This window comes from Aspergillus ibericus, assembly GCF_003184845.1.
Source record: "Aspergillus ibericus CBS 121593 unplaced genomic scaffold BO80scaffold_16, whole genome shotgun sequence".
Taxonomy (NCBI): Eukaryota; Fungi; Ascomycota; class Eurotiomycetes; order Eurotiales; family Aspergillaceae; genus Aspergillus; species Aspergillus ibericus.
The window spans coordinates 439509-455674 of record NW_020292114.1 but is presented as its reverse complement, the minus strand read 5'-3'; the positions used below and the strand labels follow the sequence as shown (position 1 = coordinate 455674).

Genomic DNA, 16166 nt, shown 5'->3' with positions numbered 1-16166 from the left:
ATAGCTCTGAGAGGTAGAATTGCGGTTCATGATATATCCGACGGGGCTGTGGAGGTGAGTGGTGGGACGATCCTTCCGTCCCATGTTGTGACAGTGAGTTTCGAAGCTTAAGGAGGGGTTGAGTTCGTGGTACAGAAGGTGCGTGGGTCATGAGCACGTCAATGACGCGTTGAACACACATGTTTCTTTCTATTAGTATCGTCGTGCAATTTTTTTAGTAGTACTATCTAGGAGTATCAACAACCGACCCGGAAAATGAAATGGAGAGAAAAGGGAGTGATTAAAAGCAGTATATGTATGCAGGTATGTGCTGGTCCAAGTTCCTTCTATTTTGAATGTTTCTACACACGAGGAGGAGGTGACGAATGGAAGCAGAGAAAGGAGACAACAGAGAAAGGAAAGGGATGTATTATTAAGAGAGGGTATTCGAAATGACCCGCATCGGAACAGTGGGGATATCATGAAATAAGGAGATAAAGGAAAAAAGCGGAACGGCATGCGCGTGAAAGGAATTGCAAACACAGGATCCAAATGCTGCGTCTTCTGTCATCAAATCGAACGTGAAACGAGAGGTGTCTGATGGTTCAGTGGGTACAAAGGAAACTGTTGTACACGAGTGGCCGTGCCGAGGGCCTTCAATTCGCGGCTCAGGTGTCGTCCGGCGGCTGTTGCTTTTATTTCGCGGGTTGCGTCTTGACGTTGTTGGAGAGCCACGCCTGCGACATTCAATTGTTAGGTGTTGGGGCATCGACATCAGGGGGCACGAAACTTACCAGGCCCTCAAAGATACCAGTACCCTCCGTTGCGACACTTGGAGCAACGTACCACAGCTTATCCTTCAACTTGGTGAGTTGTAGTGCTTGGGTAACCTCCTCGGGACTCATGTCTGCAGTGAAAATGTGGTCAGTCGCCAGGCTGTCCTCAACCATGTCAATGCGGACACATACGGCCTTGAACATCCTGCTTGTTTGCAAACACAAGCAAGAGCGCATCTTTCATTTCGCGATCGTTGATAATCTTATGAAGCTCAGAGCGAGCCTCTTCCAGGCGAGCTGTATCGCTGGAATCCACGACAAAGATCAATCCTTGGGTACCTGGAGGGGTCACGCAGCGTCAGCCAATTGCCCCACGCATGGCCGTATACTTGCGAAAAGAGAAACTGTACCAGAATAGTAGTGTCTCCAGAGGGGTCTGATCTTGTCCTGGCCACCGACGTCCCAGACATTGAACTTGACGTTCTTATAAGTCACACTTTCGACGTTGAATCCGACGGTAGGGATAGTGGTGACGTCCTGATTTGTGAGCTTCAATTTGTAGAGGATTGCTAACACAGCATGTTAGTTCTCTCACGGCCTTTGTACCAGGACCACACAGAGGGGAAGGACAAACTCACTGGTCTTTCCAGCAGCATCCAAACCCAACATCAGAATCCGCATCTCCTTGGTGCCGAAAATCTTCCCCATTATCTTGGACACTTGACCACCCATTATGACAAGCGGCAGGCGACTCCTGACGGTCGCCGACGGTTCACGATATAAAGGAGGGACAGAACTTGTGGTGATTCAACGAGCGCCAAAAAGCGTCTCCGATGAATTGCGATTGCTGTGAGAAGTCGGGTTCTAGTTGGTGGACCGATTGGTCGAGTAGGGGGGCGTGTGGGAGGAAGAGGACAGCGAAATCTAAACGTAAGGTCAACTAACTACCCCGTGCTAGCGGTCCGCGTCAACAGGGCGACGTCTCCATAATGGACCATGCGCTCGCGGACGCAAGGTAAACAAGACATATGGGACTCACCTTATGTAAAGCAGGGGCGATAACGACGCACGTTGAAGCAAAGGAGAGAATCTGTCGTTCCAACAGGGGCGAAAGTCAATTTGGACAGTGATTGATCGAGGAGCAGCAATAAGAATTTCAGGGTTCACGATCCACACGAGGAGCGCCTCTGCCTCTCGCTCGCTCGCCTTTTGCTGCTCGAGCACCGCTTCGGACTCCGTAAAAGGGGCTGTCCATGACTAAGCGCCCCGCGCCAAGCATTCGGCGGTTTCAGCGCCGCCCGCTTCCTCAGGCACCCTTCCTAGCGAGTCCATGGACTCCATGTACTCCAGATTGGACCCAGTCTCAGGCCCAGGACCCAGTCTTCACCGGATAAAGATAAACCATCTTGCCGAAGAGTATGCCCCGGAGATCTTCACCGTGGGGGACTAGTAGCCCTATCGAGTGATGAACCTTTGTTCGACGCATAGGCTTGGCCAGTTCCCCTGTGCAATCCATTCCTTCAAGTATGGTGCCACAGCCAAGAATTGGATTCTGCAGACTAGCGCGGTCGCTATCTGTCTAGCCCTCCGTAGATAGTAGTAGTAGTACCTATCGGAAGTCCCCGCTCCCGTCGATAAACACCATCCAGGCATACCCTGCTGCATCCATCAGGCGTGGTGATGAATATCTGAAGTACCTCGCGGTACCTTGTTTCGACAAGGGAGACAAAGGGACTGACAAGCCACCCGCGCATTCTGGCCCACTCCCAACTCCCAATGGCCAATTACTCTCCATCAGACACGATGAAAGCCGCCAGAGGTGTCGTATGGTGTATGCAATACGTCATGGTAGGTAGCACACCAGTGAAGTCATCCCACCACCACCCATGGTCTTACAAACACTGGATCGGAACGATCCTGGGTGTTTCTCATCCGGACTTTTACGGACAACATTTCCCCATCCCCGCTGGCTGCCGTTGATCAGTATATCAAACTGTCCTGGACGCCGTATCCCGTCTCCAATCCTCGGTCATCGCCAGCAACATGGCAGGAGACGCTCCCCAGCCGTTCCAGCGCCGCTCCTCCTTCCATCAGCTGCAGGTCTCTCATCAGTTTGACAAGAACTCCTGGGAGGCACCTCCGTCAAAGGCAAGCTTGCTCCTTGTTTCCATCCGTCCCTTGATGTCTCTGGCTAACGTCTTCTCTTTCAGACTATCTATGCTGGCCTTTCAGCCTTGTTCGATGAAGATGGGGTGACCGTCGCCCTGGCAATCCGCGATACGACCTATCTTCTCGACTTCCACCAGGAGGACCTTGTCGCACAAGGAGGCCGGACAATCTGTGCGGAGATTACCGACTATGTGCTCAACCAGTTGCGAGACTACAGCGACGATCATCTTGAGAAGTTCATCGGGCTGGCAATGCCAACTTCAGTGGCTCGGAAATGCCCTAGCCTCTGTTCACGTCTTTGGTCGGAGCTGGATGTGATTCCCTTGGTTCTGCCCGAGGAGAGTAACATCGGAGTCGATCACTACGTCGACCACCCCGTCCGGAAGTCAACAGGCTGGGAACTCAAAAGTATCGACGAACAGGCAGAGTCCATGGGGCGTAAATGTGTCAGGTATGCTTCCCCAGTCTGAACCATGTCGTGGGTGCTAAGGGCAGTTCAGGCTGTTTGGTCCAGAAAACATCCCCTTGCTGCAAGTCGGGTTCCTGGGATTAGTGGAGGTTGACACTGCCTTCCATGTGCGCCTTACAAACCTGGAGGACTTTCGGAAAACTGTCACCCAGAAAACGTGGGATTCGGTTCAATATTATGCCGATGACCTCAAGAAAAGAGGCACTAAGATTGCCTTCTTCAGTGCCACCCCTCAAGGTGGAGGCGTAGCCCTGATGAGACACGCTCTTGCAAGGTTCTCCTACTCCCTGGGAACTGATATCAAGTGGTAGGTGCTTCACATATATCTTGAAAGGTATCAATTATCTGATAGCTGTCATGAATCAGGTACGTCCCGAAGCCACGACCCGGCGTTTTTCGCATAACGAAGAACAATCACAATATCCTTCAAGGCGTTGCCCCCCCGGGTGAGCGCTTGAGCAACGAGGACTGGGAGAAGGTCATCGATTGGATCAATGAAAATGCGAAGCGATACTGGCTCTCCCCTGGTGGTCCTCTGCGGCCGCCTTCCGAGGGTGGCGCCGATGTCATTATCATTGATGATCCACAGATGCCTGCACTGATTTCCATCGCGAAGCACTTGGCACCAGACAGACCCGTTATTTTCCGAAGCCATATCCAGATCCGCAGTGATTTGATAGATCAGCCGGGTTCCCCACAGGAAGAAGCATGGTCGTGGATCTGGAAACAGGTGCAACAAGCAGATCTATTCATCAGTCACCCAGTGAGCATATTCGTGCCGAACAGTGTCCCTTCCGAAAAGGTGGGCTATATGCCTGCTTCAACGGACTGGTTAGTATTACAGCCTACCCCATCGCATCCTAGCTGACATTAAAGCTAGGCTGGATGGCCTAAACAAGAACATGCGCGAATGGGATGTTGCCTTCTACGGCCGTGTCTTCAACTCCGTTTGTAGGAACTCGGGGACGATGACCATTAACTACCCACAAGGTTAGAGCGTTCTTGTTCCAAGCTTATGCCAAAGACTAGTTAAGTATTTGTTGCTAACAACTTGATAGACGAGTACATTGTCCAAATCGCCCGGTTTGACCCCTCAAAGGGCATAATGGACGTCGTAGAGTCGTACAACAAGTTCTATCGCCGATTCACGGCCGCCTTACCTGACAGAACACCGCCAAAGCTGCTGATCTGCGGGCATGGCTCTGTTGACGACCCGGACGGTGCTGTGATCTACGACTCAGTGCTCAGCTATGTCGAGGAAGACCTTTCAGACATAGCTGACAAAATTTGCGTTGTCCGGCTTGGACCTTCAGACCAGGTTCTCAATGCGCTTCTTTCCAAGGCAAAGGTCGCTTTGCAGCTCTCCACGCGGGAAGGGTTCGAAGTCAAGGTGTCCGAGGCCATCCATAAGGGAACTCCGGTCATTGCAACCAAGGCCGGTGGCATTCCACTGCAGGTGGCAGATAAGAAAAACGGTTTCCTGGTGGAGGTTGGAGACACGGATGCGGTGGCGCAACATTTGTTCGATCTATGCACCGACGAGGATCTGTATCAGCGCACCAAGAAATTCGCCCTCGAGAACGTATGTGACGAGGTCAGCACGGTTGGCAATGCCCTAAACTGGTTGTATCTCGCATCGAAGCTCTCCAAGAAAGAAGAGGTCAAGCCGAACAAACAATGGATTAATGACATGGCGCGCACGGAAGCCGGCCAGGAGTATTCCAACAAGGAGAGCCGGCTGAGGCGAATCTCACTGTAAGCAGGCCAATCATTGAGCCTCGCAGAAGCATCGTTATGAATTGTGTATCTGGATTTCTTTGGATAGATACTGCACGCACGATCCCTAAATGAGACATAAACTAAACCTGGGGTATACTGAGAATAAGACACATACAGTACCAAAAACAACAGAAGCATGAACATGATCATCAATCATCAAACCCAACCCGGAACCCCTATCTCCCAACCAACCTATACCTCTCCCTAGCCATGCCCCCCTCGGCTCCCTCAACCCCATACCCTTCCCCAACCTCACCCACAATCCTCGCCGGCGCTCCGCCCACCACACACCAACTTGGAACCACCATCCCCGGCGCAACCACCGCCCCATCCAACACATACGCAAAGTCCTTCAAGATGGCCATACTCCCCACCACCGCATCCTTCCCGATATGCACATGATTCCCCACCGTCGCGGCCTCCACCACCGCCCGCTCGCCTACAAACACATGATCTCCGATTTTGAGCGGATAGAACGAGTAGACTCCCCGATGTAACCGCGACGGGGGTCGCAGAATCGCCTGTCGCGAGATGTAACTGTATCGGCCGACGGTGATGGCCACGGAGGGGCTGTTTGGGGTTGCGGCGGCCGCTTGTTGGGGGTCTGTCGAGGAGGCGGAGGAGGAGGAACGGTAGAGGTCGCCGCGGATCACGGCATCGGCTTGGATGACGGTCTTGCCGCCGAGAATGATGTGTTGGGTTCCGTGGATTAACGACCGGCGGGAGATTTTGTTGCCTGTGTCCTGCGGCGGGTGTTAATGCGGTTCAGTGAGAGATTGGAGATTTGGAGTGGGAGAGGAGGTGGGAGTGGAACGTACTGTTTCGATATATTCGCCCTTTGGCGCTTTGGGAGGCATGCTGAGCTAGAGGACTTGGAGTTGGTGGAATTGAAAGCGGAGAAGCGTGGTTCTGTACAGCTGTAGATCTGGGATGCGGTGAGGATCGGAGTGGAAATCATCGGCAGTTGGGGTGGGCGGTGACCCACCGCCCTGGATCTATTCCGGACTCCACAACGAGCTCCCCATTGCGAATCGACGGAGAACCATCGATTCTATGACGTTGATAGAACCTGTTTGGCTCCAGTCTATGCTGATCTTGACGAAGAAGAGCCAAGTTACACTTTTGAGCCCAAAATACTATGACTCGTCGTTACGCGATAGGAGTACTCCCTGTGTTTTGGTCTATGACCTTGTTCTACTTCTATGATGGCATCCCACAGCACACCTGTGCTACATAATCACAGGAAAGAGGAGATATTTGTAACGTAAACTGACGCTAATTGAGCTAGATACTTGGAGAATCTCTCTCAAATTTGACTTCATCGACACCTAGACATGCAGTGCATGTCAAGCAGGCCCATTCTCAACCCTTGCTTCTTCCGCCCTTGACCCCGTCCAGTTCGCAGTGGCCTGCAAACAAATGTCTTCCAGAATCCAGACAAACTTTAACTTTCTATGTGCTCGTGCATTCTGAAACGCTGGATCCTCTAGGGGGTACCTCCAGCATACTCACGAACGCCAGAGCCCTCGGACTCTCAATTCCCCAAATGACCGTGTAGAGACTCATCATGCTTTTACATCATGCTTTACATTATAGGCTTCTCTCTCATAACAATCTCTCTCATCTGGTGGGCGCTCCTACCTCCCCCGTCGAGACTCCCTCTGCCGCCCGGCCCGACCCTACTATCCGCATCATGGCCAGAGAACGACATCGCCAAAACGTTCCACTCATGGTGTAAAGCTTACGGACCGGTGGTGAGCGTTAAAATAGGGACCCGGACCATTATTATCCTGGGCACGCGACAAGCAGCACATGACCTCCTAGAGAGACGGGGCAACATCTACAGTTCCCGACCATCGTCGATCTTCATGGACCGGTACTTGAACAAGGGCCTCAATCCAGCATTCATGCCATACGGGTCCACATGGCGGTTGCATCGCCGATTATACTCGACCCTGCTGAATGTACGGGAGTCGTATGCCTACCGCCGACTCCAGGACATCGGAAGCACAGAGTTGCTCCACGAACTTCTCTCCACCAACGACTTTCCGCAGCTTTTCTACCGATATACGTCAAGCGTGATGCTGAAACTTGTCTATGGCAAAGGGGGGAATATCGATGATGCAGACCACCATAGACTACAACAGATCAACGACATGGCCACATTCATCCTCCAAAAGGCCTCATTCCGCACGATCGTACTTTATCTCTTCCCGCTGCTAGATAAGCTACCGATGGTGTTTATGAAATGGCGTCAACAGGCAGAGCAACTACACGACCTGACACGGCAGGTGTACGTCGAGTGCGGCAATGCCGCGCTACAGGGTGACTGCTGGAATTGGATCCGGGAAATACACGACCGACCGGAATCCAAGGACTTGCCCTGGGAAGACGTATGCTACTCTTTGGGAGAGCTATATGTCGCCGGCATCTACACCACAAAAATGGTCCTGGAGACCTTCGTAACAACCTGCACCGACCACGCAGATGTGGTCCGCAAGGCCCAGGATGAGCTTGACTCAGTAATCGGCACGGAAAGGCTCCCAGCATTCGACGACATGGACCGCCTTCCGTACATCTCGGCCTTCATCTCGGAACTAGTGCGCTGGCGCCCAATCTCCCCCATAGGCGTTCCTCACGCCGTGATTCAAGACGATGAGTACATGGGCTTCCACATCCCTCGAGACGCCACCGTCATCGCCAACCAGTGGGGAATCAACATGGATGAAGCAGTGTTCGATTCGCCTGAGATCTTCAATCCAGAGAGATATTTAGAAAACCCTGAACGCCATCTATCCGGGTTCGGGTTTGGTCGGAGAGCATGTCCGGGATACCATCTCGCCAAAGCGAGCTTCTTCATCGTGATTTCTCGGATTTTATGGGCATATAACATTGATCGGAAGACACAGGCTGCATCTGAACCGGCAGCAAGCACGATTATGTTTACTGTCCGCAGTCCTCAGCATCAAGAGGTCATCAAGAGGGAGCAAGAAAGGACACGTCGACAAGATGCGAGGCAAATATTAGAAGAGGTGCGATTGCAAAATGTCAAGAATTGAATGTGAATAATCATGAAACAATCTATTGCCTCGGTAGATATACTGACGAAGGGACTTTTTTTGGAGGTTAGCTAGTAGTCTAGATCGACCGAAGAGATACATATCAAAGGTTCTCACGCTCTACCGTGATGAATCACAAGCATGTAAATGCATGTATGCTTCTTGTTGATTGTGACCAGTATCTAAAACATGAATATGACATTCTAGATTACCAGAATATTAATCAATCTCCCTCCTTCATCAACCAACCCACAGACCAAACACTCCCATCACCTACTCCAACACAACACAACATAACACGATGAATCAATCTACACACCCAACTGCTCATTCCCCACAAAATGCGACCCCCCCCGCACACCGATACCCACTTGCCTGCCGTATCCACCGAAACCCCATACAACAGACCCCCATCTGCCGGAGCCTTTTCTGAGCTTGCTGTTCTTTCTTACGTTCCTGCTCCGCAGCCTCGCGTTTTTTGCGCAGTGTTTCTAGTTCATCTTCTCTGGCTCTGCGCTCGAGTTCGTGTTGAAGGCGCGCTTGCTCGTGGCGCTTTTTGGCCTCGCCTTCATCATTACCATCATTGTCGTCGTTGCCGGTTTGGGTAAGCGGGGGTAGTTGTTGTTGTTGTTTCTTGAGTGCGTCTAGGAGGTTCTGAAGATGGGTTTGGTCTGAGATGAGTTTCTGGTGTTCCTTCTCGCGGGCTTCGGAGGCGAGCTTGTCCTTTTGGAGTTGGGTCCATATGGCGTCCGGGACGCCTGGGTCTCGGGTATTGGGGTCTTGGCTTGGTTGGGGTGATTGGGGTGGGGTTTTTGAATCGATTGGTGTCTTGGGGGTAGTACTACTAGTAGTAGCAGTAGTAGTGGTTGTGTTTGTCGGAGGACCGGTCAGATCGGTAGACATCGCTTGGGTCTGTAAATAGGCAAGTGGGTCTCTGCAAACAGACTGCGCGCTTTCCCGGTTGGTTCGTTCTTGAATCATATGGTCCATCTCCGTAATGACAAGGGCTTCCTCTATGAGGAGCTTCCGACCTTGGATATTCTGGACGGCCTTTTGGAATATCCGGTTGGCTAGGGTCTGTACGTCTCTTGCGTTGGCCCAGTTCGAGATTTTGGAGAGTCGGGCAAAGCGGTTCTTGCATAGTCCTTGGAAGGAGCTACTTGGAGACTCGATCGAGGTCATGTCGAATTCTGTGAGCTTGGATGCTAGTGCGTTCTTCCGCGTTTGGAGGAGATTGGTCAATAACTGCATGCAGCTGTCCGGGCTGAGTCCGTTGAATTCAACAGACTCGGGGAAGCGGCTTGTTAGTCCCGGGTTGATGGCCATTAGTCGGTTGATGTCTGTATCGTAACCTGCGAGGATAATGATGAGCTTTCGGAAAAACTTCGGTTTCGTGATGCAGTCCACGATTTCGTCCATGGCCTCTTTCGCGAAGTGCCCCTCGGCGAGTCTGTATGCTTCGTCGATGAGCAGTACTTTGCCTAGTGCTTTCTCGAGCAAGGACTGGGTTTTGGGACCCGTGTGGCCAATGTATTGGCCTATGAGGTCCGTTGCGGAGCTTTCAATGACTTCTGCAGAACTGAGAAGACCCATGTTGTAGTACACTTCACCCATTCTTCTCGCCGTCGATGTCTTACCGGTCCCTGCAGATAATAGTCAGCAACTTGACTGATGTCTTCTTTGATACCTTAGTGTCATACCGGGTGGGCCTTTAAACAGGAAATTGAATGGCACTTGATCTCGCGGTTCCATTTCCAACTCTCGCATGTTTTTGACGGTCTGTCGATATCCTTCCAATTGCTGGACAATCTTCTCACAGCCCACGACCCCCGAGAACAACTTCGGTATATCAGTCTCAGAGCGATCGGCACGATCGAAATCTTTGTCAAAGTCTTCGGATTCCAGGCGGGAGCTATTAGCTGGCTCAGACACCGTAGCCAGCCGCCGTTGATGGTTTATTTTCGCAGTATTAAGCAAGATATCGATTTCACCAGCATTACCAAAGTGTGGGTGGTTGCGTGCGCGCGCCAGAACCTCTAGGGCCACCTTCCTGCCTGTTGGTGTAGTCTCAAAGCCCTGTTGTTTCAACGTCAAGTCCAGGATTAGGCCAAGTTCGTGGTCAGTAAAATCTTCGAACACAAAGGCAGCGTCCAGAGGGAACCGTCGGGACAACCCTGGGTTAACTTTCTGGAACATGGTGGTCATCTGGTCCTGGTATCCAAGAAGCAAGACGCAACGGTCGTCGCCGGGTGTACTTTGGACCTCTGCGACGATTGTGTCAATGACAGCGGTCTTGAAGATATCGGTTACGTGACCCCCATAGAGACCGTATGCTTCGTCGATCACCAACACTTTGCCAATAGTTGATGCTAATATTCCTTTGGTGTTCCTTTCCGACTCACCCAAGACACTGCCAACGAAATCTGACGGATTTTTCACGATGACTAGAAGGAGAGCCCGTTAGATTCATCACCTGCAATGAGCAAACGCATCACAACTGACCTTGCCCATTGGACAAGTATCCAATGTCCACAAGTATCTGTCCATAGAGCTTTGCAACGGTAGTTTTTCCCGTCCCTGGCGACCCCAGAAGCACTCGGTTCAACGTAAACTCCACCAAAGGCTGTTCGCTCAGCTCCCGGTTGTAATTGGATTGGATGCTGTCTAACAATGCCTGTACGTCCTCTTTCACACTTTTAAGCCCAATCATGGACTGCAGCTTTTGCCACGCAAAACAGTTCTGGAGTGCATTGGAGGGTTCGGGACCGATCAAATCCTCCCTGGTCAAGTAGAGATCATCAACAGACGTCTTGCGTCTCCTCTCCCTCTTCAGACGACGAGCCTGGCGCTCGAATATCCTGGAACAGGCATTTGCAACGGCACGGGCATTTGCAAACCCTTCCTTTCCGCGCTGTCGACCAAGACGCCGTGCGACAATGCGACAGTACAACCCATCCATTCCCCCCTCCACCGTCATTCTGCCGCTGTACTTCTTTCGAATTCGGTGTTCGAGAATTCGACGCAACTCATCGTCGTCATAGTCCTCAAAGGAAAACTCACGTGGGAAGCGACTTGGCAAGCCAGGATTATGCGCGAAGAACTTCTCCATATGGGTTCGATAGCCCGCGAGGACAACAACGACTTTCCAGAAAGCTTCTCGACTTCTCCGACAAGGAAGTCTATCACCTGTGACCCAGATCCGTGCCCTTGTGATAGCTGGTACGCTTCATCGATGAAGAGTACTCCACCTCCATTACTGATGATATTATTTATCTGTTTTTCGCAGCCCGTTACTCCGTCATTCGCCAGTCGTGATCCGGTCGTTTCAACGACGAAGCTTCCCGGAATAACACCCATTGAGGTCAGGAACTTGGCATACAAGCCAGCGACGGTCGTTTTGCCTGGGCCACATGTAAGAATATATGATATATAAATTAAGAGAGCACACGAACCTGTTCCCGGATTACCTAGTAACACGGACCCAAAGCGCTCTCCCTGAAGGTCGATGTTTTGCCTCGATGCTGTGTCCACTTGGGCTTTTATGTCAAGGAATTGCTCCTTCACACTTTCCAGTCCTATCATTTCCATCAAGGCATCTATCTCTGGGCTCTGAGCCCCTTCAAATTCCTTCTGCTGTTTCCAATCCGCTGCGGCGGATGGGATGTTGTCGTGCATTTCCCTCTCATCTGCACACTTGATTGGAGCTTTATCAACATGACGGTCCACAAGACAATGGTCGGAGGGTCCACTATGAGAGCAGTCCGCTCCGTTGACACTCTGTCGGTCGTTGTCTGGCGCTGGCACGTGGGTTTTACTGGTGTTGCTCCTCAGTCTCTCAAGTTCGTCCTTATGCTGTTGGAGGACACGCTGCTTCTCCTCCGCATCGGACTTATCTTTCCTAGCACGTCTTTCATGGGCAATTTCCTCCTGGATTTCAGTCAGCTGACGCAAGTACTCGGTCTGCATTCGCTCTCGTTTGATTTCCAAGTCCATTTCTTGCTCCCGTCGTCGCTCTTTAGCCTTGTCTTCTGCATTGCACATTTGGCATGTATTCTGAAGCTGCGAGCATGGTCGAGTGATGCGATGATTCCGTGGGCAACGCCATTCAACGATCTTCAAACACTTCATCTTGGAATGGTCTGACAACTGGTGGCACATATATGGGCAGTCGTGTATCCCGCAGTTGAGCTTCGCACCACTACTTACATTTATGAGCATGTGATCATTAGTGACTTATCAAGGGCACAATCATACCAAGGCAGCCGACATCCTCCGTCAGGAGACTCGGTATCAAAGTCTTGCGGCCTATAAATAACTGTTGTATGCTGCGGGTGCTGTTCGCATTTGATTGGCAACCCGTCGTACAAGTGGTGTTTGGCATGAAGCTGATCAATAAACGGTCCCCAAACGTTCTTTCCCTTTCTGCTGGACGTGAAAGTTCTAGCATTGCCGATCATGATCAGAATATTCCGAGCACGCGATAGCAACACGTTCAAGCGCTGCTGGGCTGCCATAAACCCGATGTCACCCTCGTCGTTGCTCCTGGTAAGTGTTGCGACAACGATATCACTCTCTTCTCCTTGGTAGTTGTCTATACTCCTATTTAGCATGCAGGGTCTTGCAATGGGGTTGTTATCGCGCGCCTTACCAATCGTTGATAGCCGAATGGGTCGTTTCGTATGCCGTGCACTAGCCTGAGATAGAAGCCCTGCACGCACAAGGTCGTGTGAGTCTAGGTCGTTCAGTACTGGGTCATTATCTTTACGTAGATAGTCGCGGAGGAGATGAAGTTGGCCCAGGTATGGAGTGAGGACAACTATTTTGTCAGTCCCGTATCCTTGTTGACCAAGATATCTGACGATCTTCAAAACCATTTCAGCCTCAAAAATATTTCGCTTGCTCACTTTGGCACCTTCATCACGACGGTCTGCAATGTCTTCGAACCGTTTCTCCGGATTATTGTGGTTGATAAAGATGACTCGGTCCTGTAGCCCACGAGGACCCGGACGATTGAGTGTCTTGGGATCATTCAACAGACCTGGGTAGGTGAGAGCTTGAACTAGTGAGGAAATTTCCGGACACATGCGATGTTGGATAGCCAAGGTAGAGTGTGGGTGTCCAGATCCTACTAGACGTTCAAATAAAGAACGGTTAAGATCATAACCCGCTCCGTTTTCTACAGAAAGTCCATAGTTATTGATCTTGGGACGGAGCTGCTGATGATCGCCGATGAGAATCAGTTGCTTGGTATGAGGCCCCATCGCTGCAAGAACATGTGGCTCAAGAATCTCGCCAGCCTCTTCCAGGAGAATGACCCCTGGCGACGCAAGACCTAACGCCGCAGTATTCATTGAAGCCGCAGTAGTCGTACACCCAATTATCCGCTTGGAAGAAATTATTGTGCGCGTCCTATCATTCCAAACATCATCAAGCGGGTCTCGGCAATTGTCCAGGCGGCACATCAATCTTTGGAGAACCGTGACCTGTTCCTCGATGAGGGCCTTGGTCCATTTTTGAATATGAGACTGGCGCGTTATAGGGACCATTTCCCATACATCACGGGCGGCCTGACATAGGTGATCCAAAGATGGCAATCCGTGGTCCCTGCCGGATGACCACTGCTCAAACAGATACCCCCAGGTGACGTCCCTTCCTTTCTTTCCCACCATAGTCATTTCATTCCCGTCTTCAGGAGGTCTAAAAGCTTCATAAAAGTCTGGGTGCTCGAATTCAAGAAACTCGTCAATGACGCCAGGAGATAAACGAAATTCCTGATATTTTTGGAACGCAGAAGGCACCGCAGCTTTCAGCTCGTCTGCGTCGGCATTCAGTTTGTTTATGACGCCCCAGCTATTCTGGCTTCTTCTGTAGTCGGATTTCAGTTCGTGTATATTAAGCTGAGATGTCCTGTTGGTGGACTTTGATCCAAGACGCACGATTTCTGACTGGTCAATTCCGATATCAAGAAGATCCTCCAAAAATTGGTCCAGGGCGTGATTTGTGTAACACATGACGAGTATCTTCTCTTTGCTGTACGTGTAGATTGCTTTCGCTAGAAGTGCCCCAACAAATGACTTCCCGGTTCCTATATTATAAGTCGATTTAGTTCGTTTCATAGATAATACTACTGGAGTGGCACTCACCGGGAGGCCCTTGTATAAGGCTGACACTCTGTGACAATCCAGAAAGGAAGGATTCCAACTGCGCAGAATCAAGACGAATTTCTTTTTCGGTCTTCAGTTTACTCTGAATGTTGCCATTATTGTTCCCGGTCTGTCGGAAGTCCTCAATCACGGAAGGGGAAACAACATCAGCCATTGAGACCGGGTCACCCTTTCTGAATTCTAGAAGCTCCTTGGCCAGAGATACTTCTAGTTTATCCTGAAGACACAACAGAATCGGCTCATAGGCAAAGACGGATGCATCGACCAAAAGATACTCAATGTCACGAAAAAGCTTAAAGTAGAGAAGTGTTTTTGATAGTGCATTCTGTCCAATTATTCGCAGGGTGATCTGGGCAGGTGACCGGGAAAGTAGTTCAACATCGCGGTCCAACGTGCAGAACGAGATAATTTCCCCTTGTCGCATCAGGCATCCAAACGCTTGGTGACGAAGGTAATTTCGATGTTCTTTGAGGAACTCTTTACGTTCCTGAGGGCTTCGCTTTGTAAGGGTTCCCAGTCCTGACGCACATGAAACGATCAATGTGCAAGGTCGAAGCCGTCTTCCATCTCCATACCGAATCTGGGTCAAGGTAAGTTCGCGTAGCAGAGGAATAGCCTGGCGACCTTTTTTCTGGCCCCTGGCAATTTGAAATCCATCTCGGATATCGGAAAGCATGTCCTCGCGCAGCAATCGGAACTGGTTATCCAAATGGGCTGTGAGGCGTGTTTCAACTGCCACTTCTGCGATTTCTTGTGCCCTTCGATAAAAGGGTTTCGTCGTCGACAAGAACTCGTCGGAGGTCGGGTATATGGCAATTTTACGGTAATCGGCGAAGTCGTTGTCATGACGGCCACCGGCACAGAAGTCGGGATCTGCTGAGGATGTTAACTTGACCGTCTTCATTTGAAGTAAGTGTTTTATCTTGTAAGCATGAGTCCTGATCTCTCTCGATGGAGATTCGAAAAGTGATCCATCGGCCACAACCTTCTGAGCGTCGTCGGTTATGTCCAGCTGGATGTCACTGGAGGTAGGCAGGGATAGGACCTCCTCGATGACCCAGGCAAGTGCACGAACAGAGTCCTCATTCAACCGGCGTGAGTTAAAGGCCTGCATAAATGCATCCTGTACTGTTCGTGGTTCCATGGTGAGCATAAGTAGCTCCCGCAAGAAACGACCGTTGCATAAATTCTTGATAGCTGGAGTCGCTAAATAGAGGAGAAAGTGCGATGTATGTGCATTGATAAATTCAGGAGATGTATCAAAGCGCAGCCCCGAGTGTATCGCGCTACGTGCTGGAGAGCTGGCTATTATTCGCTCAACGCATGCGGCATGATCCTCTTCATGGAGAATAGCCTCCAGAAATTTCTTGAAATCATCGATATTAGACACGGGACGTTTTCCCGATACAACAAGATAGAAAAACTTTGTAAGTCTGGCAGAGCGTGGTTGAGTCATGGCAGGTAAATAATTGGTACACTGAGGGGGACTCGAAAATCGATATTTGATGGGGTAGCAGAACAAGAAGAAAGAACAATGAGAGGTCAGTGTAGGTCCCGGAAAGAGGGGGCGGGGTTCCCATATTATGATGTGACCGATGAGTTTGATGGCAGGAGGGATCCGATAAGGCTCCATTGGGCCCGCAGGTGTTGGGGTGAAAAGGATGCAGTAGGCTGTGCCTCTAGGTTGCCTGTGTTGTTCCAGATCCAATCATTCCATCCTCGTCTGCACCTTGCCGCATTCATGATGCAGTCACTACAACACGGCCTCGAG

The 16166-nt window shown here is 50.8% G+C and overlaps 5 protein-coding genes across 5 annotated transcripts; 2 read left to right on the top strand and 3 right to left on the bottom strand.

Moving 5' to 3' along the window:
* Positions 1 to 674: 674 nt before the first annotated feature.
* Positions 675 to 1487, bottom strand: BO80DRAFT_354150 (ADP-ribosylation factor family protein; the record flags this gene model as incomplete). Its single annotated transcript, XM_025715686.1, has 5 exons — positions 675 to 716; positions 774 to 886; positions 948 to 1094; positions 1166 to 1324; positions 1394 to 1487. 5 exons carry the CDS (start codon positions 1485 to 1487, stop codon positions 675 to 677), a joined length of 555 nt encoding a protein of 184 aa, XP_025576069.1.
* Positions 1488 to 2403: 916 nt separating this feature from the next.
* Positions 2404 to 5280, top strand: ccg9 (putative trehalose synthase (Ccg-9)). The gene is made up of 6 exons (XM_025719320.1): positions 2404 to 2903; positions 2966 to 3375; positions 3425 to 3700; positions 3760 to 4224; positions 4274 to 4383; positions 4452 to 5280. The coding sequence occupies exons 1-6, from the start codon at positions 2799 to 2801 to the stop codon at positions 5150 to 5152; spliced, it is 2067 nt and encodes a 688-aa protein (XP_025576068.1). The 5' UTR covers positions 2404 to 2798; the 3' UTR covers positions 5153 to 5280.
* On the bottom strand, positions 5231 to 6092 carry BO80DRAFT_380582 (dynactin subunit 5). The gene is made up of 2 exons (XM_025716809.1): positions 5991 to 6092; positions 5231 to 5915 (listed from the first exon to the last, which is right to left on the bottom strand). The coding sequence occupies exons 1-2, from the start codon at positions 6027 to 6029 to the stop codon at positions 5349 to 5351; spliced, it is 606 nt and encodes a 201-aa protein (XP_025576067.1). The 5' UTR covers positions 6030 to 6092; the 3' UTR covers positions 5231 to 5348.
* Positions 6093 to 6506: 414 nt separating this feature from the next.
* On the top strand, positions 6507 to 8231 carry BO80DRAFT_493158 (cytochrome P450; the record flags this gene model as incomplete). Its single annotated transcript, XM_025723802.1, has 2 exons — positions 6507 to 6522; positions 6769 to 8231. The coding sequence occupies 2 exons, from the start codon at positions 6507 to 6509 to the stop codon at positions 8229 to 8231; spliced, it is 1479 nt and encodes a 492-aa protein (XP_025576066.1).
* A 155-nt stretch (positions 8232 to 8386) lies between these two features.
* BO80DRAFT_493157 (putative AAA family ATPase) lies at positions 8387 to 16018 on the bottom strand. The gene is made up of 8 exons (XM_025723801.1): positions 14375 to 16018; positions 12880 to 14316; positions 12486 to 12822; positions 11684 to 12429; positions 11394 to 11632; positions 10734 to 11334; positions 9932 to 10675; positions 8387 to 9874 (listed from the first exon to the last, which is right to left on the bottom strand). The coding sequence occupies exons 1-8, from the start codon at positions 15849 to 15851 to the stop codon at positions 8559 to 8561; spliced, it is 6897 nt and encodes a 2298-aa protein (XP_025576065.1). The 5' UTR covers positions 15852 to 16018; the 3' UTR covers positions 8387 to 8558.
* Between the last annotated feature and the right edge of the window lie 148 nt (positions 16019 to 16166).